The sequence below is a fragment of the Esox lucius genome, chromosome 22 (genome assembly GCF_011004845.1).
Source record: "Esox lucius isolate fEsoLuc1 chromosome 22, fEsoLuc1.pri, whole genome shotgun sequence".
Taxonomy (NCBI): Eukaryota; Metazoa; Chordata; class Actinopteri; order Esociformes; family Esocidae; genus Esox; species Esox lucius.
Window position 1 is genome coordinate 10,437,548 of NC_047590.1, and position 12,120 is coordinate 10,449,667.

Below are 12,120 nucleotides of genomic sequence, written 5' to 3' on the forward strand. Positions count from 1 at the left end.
GACAAACATAAATCTTAATTTGTTTTATTCTGTATTTAATCCAAAACAGAAAAAACATAATCGGTCAAACATTGCTTCTTGGCACTGATCCACAACACCAGCAAAACCAAACTTAATATATTCTTTCAGCAAAGGCAAATTTGAAAACATCAGATTAGTTGGGAAATCAAATAATTTTTCAAATGATTAATTGTTAAATCTAGAACAAAGACAGGTTCACTGTCTAGACTTAATTAATAACAGTAATTCATGATATATTAGTAGTCATACATTTTCCATAAATGATTAAAAGTTTTCCCTGAATTATACACACATCCACTTTACTTGTTGCCATCCTTATGGTGACCTCAAACAATATTTCCATTCAAATCTGATTTTCCCTACCCCAAAAACATTCACCTTTACTCAACTACTAACCCTAATTCTAACCCCAATTGTAACTTTGACCCTAAACCTAACCCCCTAACTGAATTTTATTTATTTGACTATCCTTGTGGAGAAACACACACACACACACACACACACACACACACACACACACATCCATTCTGAGTTGTAGACACACAATTATTGTATAATTACTGTGATCAATTCTGGTATAGAGGTAGGATGGGGTACAAAGAAAACACATGGCATTTAAAAACACTATTTACCATGCATGAACTGAGTTGAGGCCACAGCACAGAATGTTGAAAAACAAGTGGCGGAAGGAAAGAAAATTAGCACAAGAGAGAGGAGAGAGGTAGAGACAGAAAAATGAGGTAGGGAGGACTATTTAGGACTGAGTTGGGTTACAGCTCATCCATTTTAAGGCAAGGATATAAACCCACTAACTTTTAATATATTTTATTGTACTATATTATCATAGTTTACTGGTACATATCTATACACCTTTGTATCAATACTACTCAATAGATACTCAAAATACATCAATAAATATTTCATAAATCCAATATTTTGAGAGTGGTTTCTAGTGGATCTCATTTAGTTAAGAGAAGAAAGGGGTTGAGACGTGACAGGGAGACAGAGAGCAGCTCGTAATACTGAGTGGACAGATGGATGTACGAATTTACCCAGGAAGTCATCCCACCACCCCAGACTTGGCAAAACGTACAGGATCTATGAGGGTCACACGGTAAACACATCAAAAACATTTGGCACACAAAGTCCAGAAGATTGCTCAATGTGCAGAATGATGCCACTGTGAGAGTCTGTGCTTATGTGTGTTTTTGGGTTGGGGGGGTTAAGGAGGGGCTATCTGAACACCCCAACGTTGATTGACAGGGCCACCTCTGGCTTCCTTGCCTTGATTGGCACAATCTTCTTTTCTGGTCCCTTAAATTGGATGTTCCCAGGTTCAGCTGTGGCACCCGGTCTTCAACAGGCGGAAGGAAGAAATAAGTATAGTTTTATGAATATGGTTACTTATAATATATTGTATGCATGTAATTTACTAGATGCTTTTATCCAAAATTAAGTTGAACATTAATAAAACATTTTAAATGGGTGTTTTCAGGAACTGAACCCAGTACAGCACAACCAACTGACCTATGGAGTAATGATTCATTATCAGACTTATTCAGTATAGCTAATGTCACACAAGACGTGTTTCAGTGAAACTGTCAAAGTACAGAAACCCCACCCATTCCTGCGTTGCTCCAAACCCTCCCTTAACTTCTCTTCATCCTGTTGGGTGCTGAAGTCCCGGTTACTGTCAATCAACAGATTCTGTCCAATCAGAAAACACCATGTTACTGTCAAACAAATACTGTCCAATCAGAAAACTGACTGTGATAAAACATATTAAACCATAGAGATTTGCTTGTTACCTTGACCCCAATAATGTCCCCGTCTTTGAGGTGAAAGGGTGCTCCGAGCAGAGACTCCGCCTTTTTCTTCTTCTTCCGTTTGGACACCTGCTGGCTCTGTGTAAATCAACATAAAGCCCCCGGGGGTGTCAGTGAGAGAGACCATGGATGACAACACACCCAGTAGACATGTTTCTGCATCTCTTCACCCCCCCCCCCTTCCATCCCCATCGGTTACCCAGTTGGAGATAGTCTCCCAAGTGTGTGTGAGAGGCTTGTGCTTGGCTAGTAGCAGGGAGTCAGGGGATAGGCCATATCTAAGAGACAGGGCGGAGCGTAGCGATCTGGGGGAGGGGTCTCGAGATGCGTCCCAAATCAAGTCTTGTGGAGGGTAGTACTCCCTCTTCCCTGGCACCCCCATCTGGACACGCAGCAACACCTCCTTCGGACTGGGGAGAGAGGAGAAAGTGAGAATAGGGACAAGGACCCAGCAAAGGAAGGAAAGCAACAGACATCCAGAAATTAACATTTTCATTACTGCTTAACTGACCATTGAGAGTAGAATAACCGCATGTTTACCCAATATCCTCCTCTCCTAGTAGCTGCTGCACACAAAGCTCCATTCCACTGCTCAGCTTCAACTTCCTGTGAGCAGATCATTGTTGTTGAAAATAAATAAACAAACGAATATTGAGAGGGAGGCATGTGTGCGCATGCGCACCTGAGTGTGACTTGTTGTCCTCGGAGGATGTGGCCCAGCCTGTGTCCCTCCAGCTGCCACAAACGCACAAATGCAGGACTGGGCACACAAACAAACTGCAGTGCTGGCAGGGTCAGAATCTAACACACACAGACAGAAGATTAACACACACACAAGAAAGAGCAGTATCAACAACGTCTGCACAGGCAGGCACACAGATACACACCCTACCTGAGTTTTGAGATCTTCCAGTGTGGCCTCCTCTGAGATCTCCACCTGTCCCACAGTCCTCAGCTCTGCCATGGCCCTGTTGACTGAACACACCCGTTAAACATACACAGCACCGTAACCAGTGTGTGTGTGTGTGTGTGTGTGTGTCTGTGTGTGTGTGTGAGGGAGTCACCTGCACTCATGACTTCCAATCTCTGATCCCCCATGGGCCCCTCAGCATTGTCGTTCACACTTTTATCCATGGAGACCCCAGGGCCCTCGGCACTTGGCTCCACATAAAGCCAGACTGACAGCTTGAGAAAACCCTGAGGGAGATTGTCAGGACAGCGTGTGAAAGACTGATTGGGGTGGTAACAAAGACGTATATGGAAAGGAAGATGCGTGTACCTTGGAAGGAAGTCGTCCCTCAGTGATCACCAGTGTGTCGCCATGATTCAACTTCAGTTCAGACAGAGACACCTCCTGCAGAAAAATCATCAGAGAATATTTTTTTATTAACACTTATTATTTATTACTATTATTATCATTATTATGGTCAGATGGAAATTAATTTAATTGTGCTTTCACTGGATGATCTACACAAAATATTATACATTGTCAAATTAAAAATAAAAGTATTGCAATGAGAAAAATGGATTCCGCTTTAAGTTACTGACCTCGTCCATCAAAGCCTCTCCAACCTCCTCACACCAGTCCATCCTCCTTAAATGCCAAGAGTCCCCTGACGATGCAAACACCCACACACAATCATTTACTTCCTCCATTATCACAAATGCACAGGCACACAATGCCAACCTAGCTATATTCCAATAACCTTACCTTCAAGTCCTGCTAATGCCAACATTGCCTTGAGACACTGCAACAAAACAAATGGATAGTATCAGCACTGATCAGTAGAGACATCCATACAGAGATACTGACTGGAAGCCCAACCACAGACAGACAGAATATATTTTTTTAAACAAACAGACAGCAAAATATCTAGTCAAATAACCAGATTGTAACAGCTAGACAGACAGATGAGCCAAATTCCCTCACCTGTTTCACTGTGCAGGACTGTTCTACAATGATGTCCCCCTCCAGGCCTGAGGAGGGCGCTGTCCCCACAGTGTAGTACAGGAACAACTGTGTGTTCTTAGGGGCCATACCAAGACAGAGGGACAGGGAGGTCATCAGCCTTATGCCAGCATCACGAACACTTAGCTCCTCACACACTGTGGGAAACAACACACACACACACACACACATCAGGTAGCAGTTCTTTTTTTTATGGTGAGTGTGTGTCATTTAGGATTACAGTACCTGGGAGTAGAAGTTTCCCTGCATGATCCATCTGCCTCAGACAGCACTCCACACCTGACCAATAACAACATACTAGTGAATGGACCACATACACTTAACAATAATTATAATATCTGTATGAGTGGACAATTACAGTAGTAATATCTGCATTATGAGTGGTAATAACAGTAGTAATATCTGCATTATGAGTGGTAATAACAGTAGTGATATCTGCATTATGAATGGTAATAAAAGCAATAGTATCTATATTATGAGTGGTATCTGACCCATGAGCTGCTCTTGTAGCTGGAGCTCCTCAATGGCCCTCTGCTTCACCTCAAACAGCAGCTGGCAGAAATCACACACAGTGTAAAAACACTTTAATACCCCCCCAGGACATGTAATCTGAAGGCCCTCAGCGTTATGGAAAACCTTATTAAGAACCGGTTCCAAATTACACACGCGCATGCACACATGCACACACCCCTTTCCTCGCCTTGTGGGGACCAGAAAACAAAAAGCACACCGTGTTTCCAGATGCAGGAACTTTGGCCCTCCTCCCCTCCTCCTCCTCCTTCCTGTCACCTCCTCCCCTTTCTGTTCTGTATTCCACTTGCAGCCAGCGACAGTCTGAAGGCGTTGTCACAGTCACCATATCACCACTCACACTGAACGAACTGAGAGAGAGAGAGAGAGACAGACAGGCGGACAGAGAGAGAGAGAGAGACAGACAGGCGGACAGAGAGAGAGAGAGAGACAGACAGGCGGACAGAGAGAGAGAGAGAGACAGACAGGCGGACAGAGAGACAGACAGGCGGACAGAGAGAGAGAGAGAGAGACAGACAGGCGGACAGAGAGAGAGAGAGAGACAGACAGGCGGACAGAGAGAGAGAGAGAGACAGACAGGCGGACAGAGAGAGAGAGAGAGACAGACAGGCGGACAGAGAGAGAGAGAGAGACAGACAGGCGGACAGAGAGAGAGAGAGAGACAGACAGGCGGACAGAGAGAGAGAGAGACAGACAGGCGGACAGAGAGAGAGAGAGACAGACAGGCGGACAGAGAGAGAGAGACAGACAGGCGGACAGAGAGAGAGAGACAGACAGGCGGACAGAGAGAGACAGACAGGCGGACAGAGAGAGACAGAGTTGCAAAACCTCAAAATCAAAAAAGGAAAGAATACCACTTCATACACCCCCCCCCCAACACCCGCCCACCTGTTGTCTCGTGCGTGTGGCTCCAGCACCAGCAGTGAGTCCCCGTCCTTCAAGGCAAGCTCCTTCAGGGTCTTCTGCATGTCTTCTGGACAGAAAACCCTCCACCCGCTACGCCCCCCTCCCTCCCCCTCTCCTCCCCTCTTCTCTTGACACAGGAGGCTCTCCTGAGGCTCCCCTAGCGCCTCCCTCAGCTCATCCAGAGTCACCTTACCAGCAAACCCCCTAGACTCCTTCAATAGCCCCTCACCTCCTCCCCTCCCTCCCCCAACCTGGTTGCCTGCCTCCCCCTTCTCCTCTCCCAGAGAGGGGCGTACCACGGTCAGCAGCACTGGTTCCCACTCGGCTCCTGTTTGGACAGCCGCCCCACACACCTGAGGACACAAAGTGGATATGATATGACCTCCATCTGGAGGGCACGCCTCGTATCTGTATGAGCACACGGCTGGTCTACGTATGAGCACTTTGTGACAACCACATCTGACTGATAATATCACCGGTCAGCCATTTTGGAGCAATGAGTTCCAGTAGCGGAACACGGTAACTCCTCACCTCCTTGCCGTTCCATACAAACAGACCTGTGCCAGTCAAGATGCCTGCACTGTAGAGAGACACCTCGTCATCTGTAACACACAAACGCCAAAAGACAATATTAAGAAAAACAGAATAGACACCACCGCAAAAGTGCTGTGTCTGTATATGGGTCTGGGTGTGTGAGCGTCTGTGGCTCTCACCTGTCAGAGTGTTATAGAGGTGCAGGCCGGATGGCAGACTTTTGGCCACAGTCAGAGACATATCCCCCTCCCAGAAATCCTGCATCTACAGAGACAGACTTTTTAAATACTTAAACAGGGCCATTATACCCGTAGCAGAATGACTCATTGAGTGGCAGAGTGCAGGCGTCACCTGATAGATGGTCATTCGCAGGTCTCCCACGGTCTTACGCCGGTCGAAGCTGAGAGTCTCGTTTTGCTCCACGCTGATTGGCTGAAGAGCGCCGTTCTCCAGCTTATAGCGCGGCGCCAGGTGGAGAACCAGCTCCACTCTGTTACTGCTGGCCTCCAACTCCTCCCTGTAGAACACACACATGCGCGCGCACCGGCGCACAAACATCCTCGCACACTTAAAGACATCTCAGGTTTTCGTGTGATCGCGCACGAGTGTGTGCACGAGTGTGTGCACGAGTGTGTGCACGAGTGTGTGCACGAGTGTGTGCACGAGTGTGTGCACGAGTGTGTGCACGAGTGTGTGCGCGCGCGTACCGTCTTTGTTGTAGGCTTCTATTCTCCTCTTCAGCCATTTGGAAGAGGTGAGGGGGGACCTTATACTCAGGATTCCTCCGGGCTTCCGTAGGTCTGCGCAGCGTCGTCTTCCTGTAGAACAGCATGTAGGCACTCTCTCTTCCCTGGAACATTTTCTCAATGTCTTTCTCGTGTATACAGGTTACAGTGGAGTCGTTCAGGTCGAACCAGTGGCTTCCCTGTTTGGGGGAGGGAGAGAGGCGGATGGATGAACGGACACCAAGAAGACTCGAACACACACGGTAGTGACCAACAGCCACAACACCGTCACCAAACAAATGTTCCGTCAAAACCAGAACCGCAAGAGCTCAGAAAAGTGTACCTCGACTTCACATGTGGTCTCCGGTTGTGGTTCTGGGTGGAGGTCGACGGTGTTGTTTGGGTCTGGACCCAGGGTGGGTTTAACTGGGCTGGGGGGCTGGGTCACCGGACTAGGGGGGTTGGCTTTCAGGGCCACCCGAGTGCCGTTATGGGCCAACACAAACACATCACTGTGGTTCTGGATGAACTACAGAGGCAGACAGGAAGAAGAGAAGGAGGACATAGGTTAGGGAAAGGTCCATGTCTGTGTGGCAATGTTCAGCACTTGGGAATTTCATAACCTACCTTGCCTATGGGGCCATAGTGTTTCCTGTACTTCTTGCTCCAGGAAGAACCAATCTTGTCCATCAGTCTCTGACCCAGCTGGTCCAGCAGAACACTCTTGTTAGCATCCTACAGGCCAGAAGGGGAACCACGCCACAGTGAGATACAGTCCAGAGAGGCCGTCCACAGTGCTCCCACCCACTGGAAACACCATTACCTGGGATATTATGGAGGACAACACGGACAGGGGGTCGTCTTTCTCCGGCTCGAGGTCACACACCCCGACATCCTTCTTCTGGAGCTTGGGTTTGGAATCATCCTCCTGAAACAAAAGCAAGGACACACACAAGGCAACTAAGATAGACGGACTGACAAGCCTGTATAGTCTAAAACGAGCTCCTCCTCAGCCCCCCCCCCCCCACCCCCCCCCCTGGGATATTATGGAGGACAACAGCCCCCCCCCAGTCATTCACACACATTCTCCCTCACCGGCGGTTCCCACAGGCCAAGGTGGTCAACGTCTTTGATGTAGACGTGGTAATGTCCGCCATAGCAGCCCCCCTTGTGGATGATGACAGAGAAGAGCTGGTAGGAGTAATCGGAGTCCTCTCCGTCCATCTGGTAGAGAGGGCGACATGGCGCAGCCGTGAGGGCTCTCAACGCGACACGAAAAGCCTGTCGCGTTTTCAACCACCCGCCCCGAGCCCACCTGGCCCATGGCGGATGGGCAACAGGCGAGGCAGTACTGTACCTGCTCGCAGAAGGGCCTGAGGCTGATGACGAGAGGGAAGGCGCAGCGACCCGTCTCCTTGTAGCGTTCGCACTTCGCAAAGTCAAAGTTGAACCGCAACAGCGACACGGTGAGGAAGGGAGGGAGCTTCCTCAGCTTGGCCGACTGCAAAGGGAGCAAAGGGCACAGCTAAGACGTTCTGGATCGGTGTCAGTCATGGGATAATCATTCCGCATCGACAAACCTGTGTCGTCTGACCTTAGCGGCCGTGACCAGCAGGTCACACTGGCCACAGCGGTAGAGGTTACTGCCTTCGAACATCTCCTTTTCCACAAACATGTCCCAGAGTGCCCCCTCCAGGCCGCACACACCACGGACACACACCGTCAGGTCCAGGAAGTCCTCCTGAAAGACAGAACGGCCCAGAGAGACAGAAAGAGATGGGGGCAATCAGCATGTGGCAGAGAGAGACATGGAGACAGAAGGTGCGTGTCAGCAACAGAGCGAGGCCAACGCAAGCACCAACACCCGCCCACCTGTCTCTGGCTGACGTTGCCACACTCCATGCACACGATGCTGTTGACTGTGGTACCATGGTAGAGGCGGTGAATGAACGTGCTACCGCTGGTGTCCACCAGGGAGTGCTCTAGGGCACTAAACAGAATCCGGTTCAACTCCTGAACGTCATGCTGCCTGCTCTCCTGTCGACGACAGACATGAGTAAGTTAAACGTGAGAGGGTGAACTGTGAGAGAGTGAAGTTAGGTGTCATATAATGCAGTGGAACACACACACCTCGCTGTTGTTCCATCCAAAGCTGTCAGTGAGGTCAGCAGTGGAGGCGCTCTGTTGGTCCACCAAGAGCAGACGGGCAAACAGCCTCTGGAGCTCCAATGGAATAACCCTGACCTGGGGTCAGAAAGAGTTCATACACTAAGCACACCCATAGTACTGATTTGGTACAGCAGATTTAACAGCAAAGACGAGGAAGTTATTTATCAAAGCCTCATAAAGGAGTGCAGTGATTGGTAGATGGGTCACAAAAAACGAATTAGAAAAAGCAGCATGGTCAAGTTTATCATTATGCTGTGGATGATGTATTAAACCACCCAGACAAACTGCTCAGGAATGTCATCATGAGACTATTGTTGATTTTAAGAGTTAAGTTGTTGTGCTGGGAAATAATTGAGAATGGATCAGCCACAGTGTAGTGACTCTATGAAAAAAAATAAACTGAATAAAAAGTTTCAAAACCACTCATCCTATATGAAACCGGACATATTTCTGGAAAAACATGTTACAGGAAGAGTTACCAAGTGACATAATATAGCAAAACATTGCTGTCTAGCAATGATCACTAACACTTTAACATGAAAAAATTCAGAAGAATTTTAACATGTATTGTTTTGGGGGGGACACTTATACAATCAAAGTAACAGTAATGTTGAGGTATGAATTTGTTTTTGTTTTTAAATTGAGGAAGATATTGGTATGTTTTATCTCCAGTTCCGTGTGTTAACAATTCTGCCATTACTGTGAACACTGGCTGTTGGCTAATGGTGAGAGTAAAAGCAGATAGCGGAATACAGCAATGCTAAATAGGACTCCCTGTGATGACAACTGGCTACTATTCTGAACTTTGGGTTTCTATGTGTTGATGTAACGTGTATTGCACAATTTGAATTTCTTGAACATATTTCACTTGGTTTTCGACGTTGTAGCTACTATCCAATCTAAAAAGAAGCGCTGGGTAACTTGAAAGGGCATTGTGGCCAGGGTTTGCATCCTGGTCGGGGCATACTGAAAGTTTCCTGCAGAGGGCGAAGTGAATTGGCAGTTCTAGTAACTCCTAATGTTAGGTTGGACGCCTGCAAGTTCAACCGTAGTTTTGGCCGCGAGAACGCACTCTCTTCCAATTTGAATAGGCTAGTGAATACTTCTCTTTAACGAGCAGCGTGATAAGAAGCGGAGGTTTAGCGAGATGGGAGTGGATGGCACATCTCAATTATTGCACACTCCAGAACATGCTAGGAAAATGCTACGATGAGGCAAGACCATAATTGCAAATTGGACATGAAATAATTGGGAGGAGGATGTGATCAAACTGAAAGAATAAATGTCCAAACAAGTTTACTTCAGTGGCCTGCGCAGGCCATGCCCAGAAGAACTTGGGCAGTTTTGGAAGAGAGGGCGCACCAACCCAGCACTGTATGTGTACCCACTGGCCATTGACAGACAAGATTAAACAGGTAACAGTATAATGTATCACAAATTTCACTATGTTATTACTTGATTAAAGAAAAGCAAACCCCCTTAGGGGTTTGTTTGTTCATTTGCCGTATTTACCATCTGACTCGCAGTAATTGTGATAGTTACCATCTGACTGGGTGGATTGATTTCCTGCCTGTTGGGCCCTGTCCGGGGCCTCCCCCGGGTAGGGCCACAGTGTCGCCGGACCCCCCCATCTCAGTTCCAAAGTGTTACGCTGCTATATTATGGTGCTGTGGGATATGAGGAATGCCCTTTCTAACTTTTCTCAGTCTCCTCCAGTTTTAAATTTTAGGAGGAGATGAGGTCCTGGTTCACACCTGCGGAGTACCTGGTTTGGGGGGCCCGTTGCTGTCCCTGTCCACCTGGTCATACTTTTGACCTAGTCTAGAATCAAATAGACTCTGGATTTAGCCCAGAGAAATGTATTTATTATTCTAATTGGACTCTTAATATCTCACCCGGCACAGCCAGAAGAGGACTGGTCACCCCTCTGAGCCTGGGTCCTCTCTAGGTTTCTTCATAAAATTCGGCCTTCTTAGGGAGTTTTTCCTAGCCACTGAAATCCAACACTACTGTTGTTTGCTCCTTTGGATTTAAGGCCGGGTCTCTCTGCTGTTGTAAAAGGGCTTTAGAAATAAATTTGATTGATTGATTGACTATCATAACCCAAACCGCTACCAACCAGGTCATCAGGAGGGATCAACCAATTAAGCTGGAAGCCCCACCCGGTTGACTACATTAAGTAAACTGTGCCATGTCAGAACATATGTTTTCCCAGTAAAGCCCACTAACCATCTCTATGACAAAAACACTGTTGTTTACTTACCTTGGCCTCTGGTTTGTCTTTGTCCTCCAGGCAGCCCAATTCCTCCGGCCCCAAACTGAACAGCTCCTCTACACACACACAAACACCACCAATCATCAGGAGCTACCAATACAGTCCGAAACACAGACACCGATGTGACTTGATCCCTCACCTCTGAACTCCGGGGTAAAGAATAGAGTCTGGAGCAGGGAGTTGAGGTAGCATGTCCCTCCCTGGTTTTTGATCCCGCTGAGATTCACTCTTCCTCGGGGGGGAGGCGGCTCCTCTCCCCCCTTTAACATTCTAGCTCCGGATGGTGCTGGAGAAAAACCTTCCCCCTCCTCCTCCTCCTCAAAAAGACTCCCAAACATGGCTTGCGTCAGTGTTTCTCTTTCTCTGTCCGGTAAAAGGCACGGACTGAACGGAGTTTTCAATACGTGTTCACGGTCGCGTAACTATCCAACTCCTCTTGCTATCTCATCTTGGTCTTGCCAAGTTCTCTGTTGATAGTAGTAGGACTCACTCTGAAATAAGACGACTTTACAGGGGTGAACATAGCTATGAACTGATAACTAGTGTTCAATTATGCCCAAGATATAGCGATTATTATATCGGGTAAGTAATGAACCGGTTATACAATCACAGCCCCTGTAAGGCGAGTTGATTTAGTATGATCTGAGTTTATAGCTAAATTTGGACCAGCGACAGACCTACAGATCCTAGCTGGCTATCTGTCTTACTCGTTAGCTAGCTATCAAGCAAAACGTTTCAGCGTTCCTGATGCAACTAGAGTTTTACCTTCAGATATCTCCTGACGCCTTTACGGAAAGTTATACTCGAAGCCAAACTCTGTCTACATTCCTCTGTTTTAAATAAGAAAAAACACGAAAAAATGTACATAAAAACACCTTTGATGAACAGTCCCCAGCCATGATTTCCGAAAACCAAGGGGTAGAATGGTGCATTGTGGTATTAGTAGTGTTGTAATAAACAAGAATACCGTGTTACTTCTGTTAAATAAACTACATATACAACATTTCTTCGCTTAGATTTTGCAAAAGCATCACGGCTCTAGTAGTCTTTATAATATATAAACTTTTTACGTCCGTACGTCACATCTGACGCTTTAATTCATTTTGCCAAACAAAACGTTTTAGTTTGGAAGCGTTTCTTTAACAGGAGAAAATGACGAACCTC

The 12,120-nt window shown here is 47.0% G+C and overlaps 1 protein-coding gene across 2 annotated transcripts; it reads right to left on the bottom strand.

The window, feature by feature from the left end:
* Nucleotides 1–8: 8 nt before the first annotated feature.
* Nucleotides 9–11,899, bottom strand: usp40 (ubiquitin specific peptidase 40). 2 transcript variants are annotated; one of them, XM_013139950.4, is made up of 30 exons: nucleotides 11,096–11,895; nucleotides 10,945–11,012; nucleotides 8,643–8,756; nucleotides 8,385–8,549; nucleotides 8,107–8,253; nucleotides 7,870–8,013; nucleotides 7,608–7,736; nucleotides 7,336–7,440; nucleotides 7,140–7,247; nucleotides 6,856–7,041; nucleotides 6,495–6,712; nucleotides 6,139–6,304; nucleotides 5,967–6,051; nucleotides 5,785–5,855; nucleotides 5,236–5,606; nucleotides 4,547–4,697; nucleotides 4,308–4,368; nucleotides 4,042–4,095; nucleotides 3,778–3,953; nucleotides 3,559–3,595; nucleotides 3,396–3,460; nucleotides 3,127–3,201; nucleotides 2,912–3,044; nucleotides 2,740–2,822; nucleotides 2,530–2,648; nucleotides 2,388–2,453; nucleotides 2,047–2,257; nucleotides 1,830–1,925; nucleotides 1,643–1,728; nucleotides 9–1,375 (listed from the first exon to the last, which is right to left on the bottom strand). In XM_013139950.4, the coding sequence occupies exons 1-30, from the start codon at nucleotides 11,292–11,294 to the stop codon at nucleotides 1,255–1,257; spliced, it is 3,810 nt and encodes a 1,269-aa protein (XP_012995404.1). In that variant the 5' UTR covers nucleotides 11,295–11,895; the 3' UTR covers nucleotides 9–1,254. The 2 variants fall into 2 exon arrangements, with proteins under 2 accessions (XP_012995404.1, XP_012995405.1); XM_013139951.3 differs by lacking the exons at nucleotides 9–1,375; nucleotides 1,643–1,728; nucleotides 1,830–1,925 and having other exon boundaries at nucleotides 2,174–2,257; nucleotides 2,359–2,453; nucleotides 11,096–11,899.
* Between the last annotated feature and the right edge of the window lie 221 nt (nucleotides 11,900–12,120).

Coding starts and splice junctions, on each gene's coding strand:
- usp40 (XM_013139950.4), bottom strand. CDS start 11,294: ATGTTTGGGAGTCTTTTTGAGGAGGAGGAGGAGGGGGAAGGTTTTTCT. Junction 3,954..4,041: donor AGGGAAACTTCTACTCCCAG/GTACTGTAATCC, acceptor TGTTTCCCACAG/TGTGTGAGGAGCTAAGTGTT. Junction 3,596..3,777: donor AGTCCTGCACAGTGAAACAG/GTGAGGGAATTT, acceptor GTTTTGTTGCAG/TGTCTCAAGGCAATGTTGGC.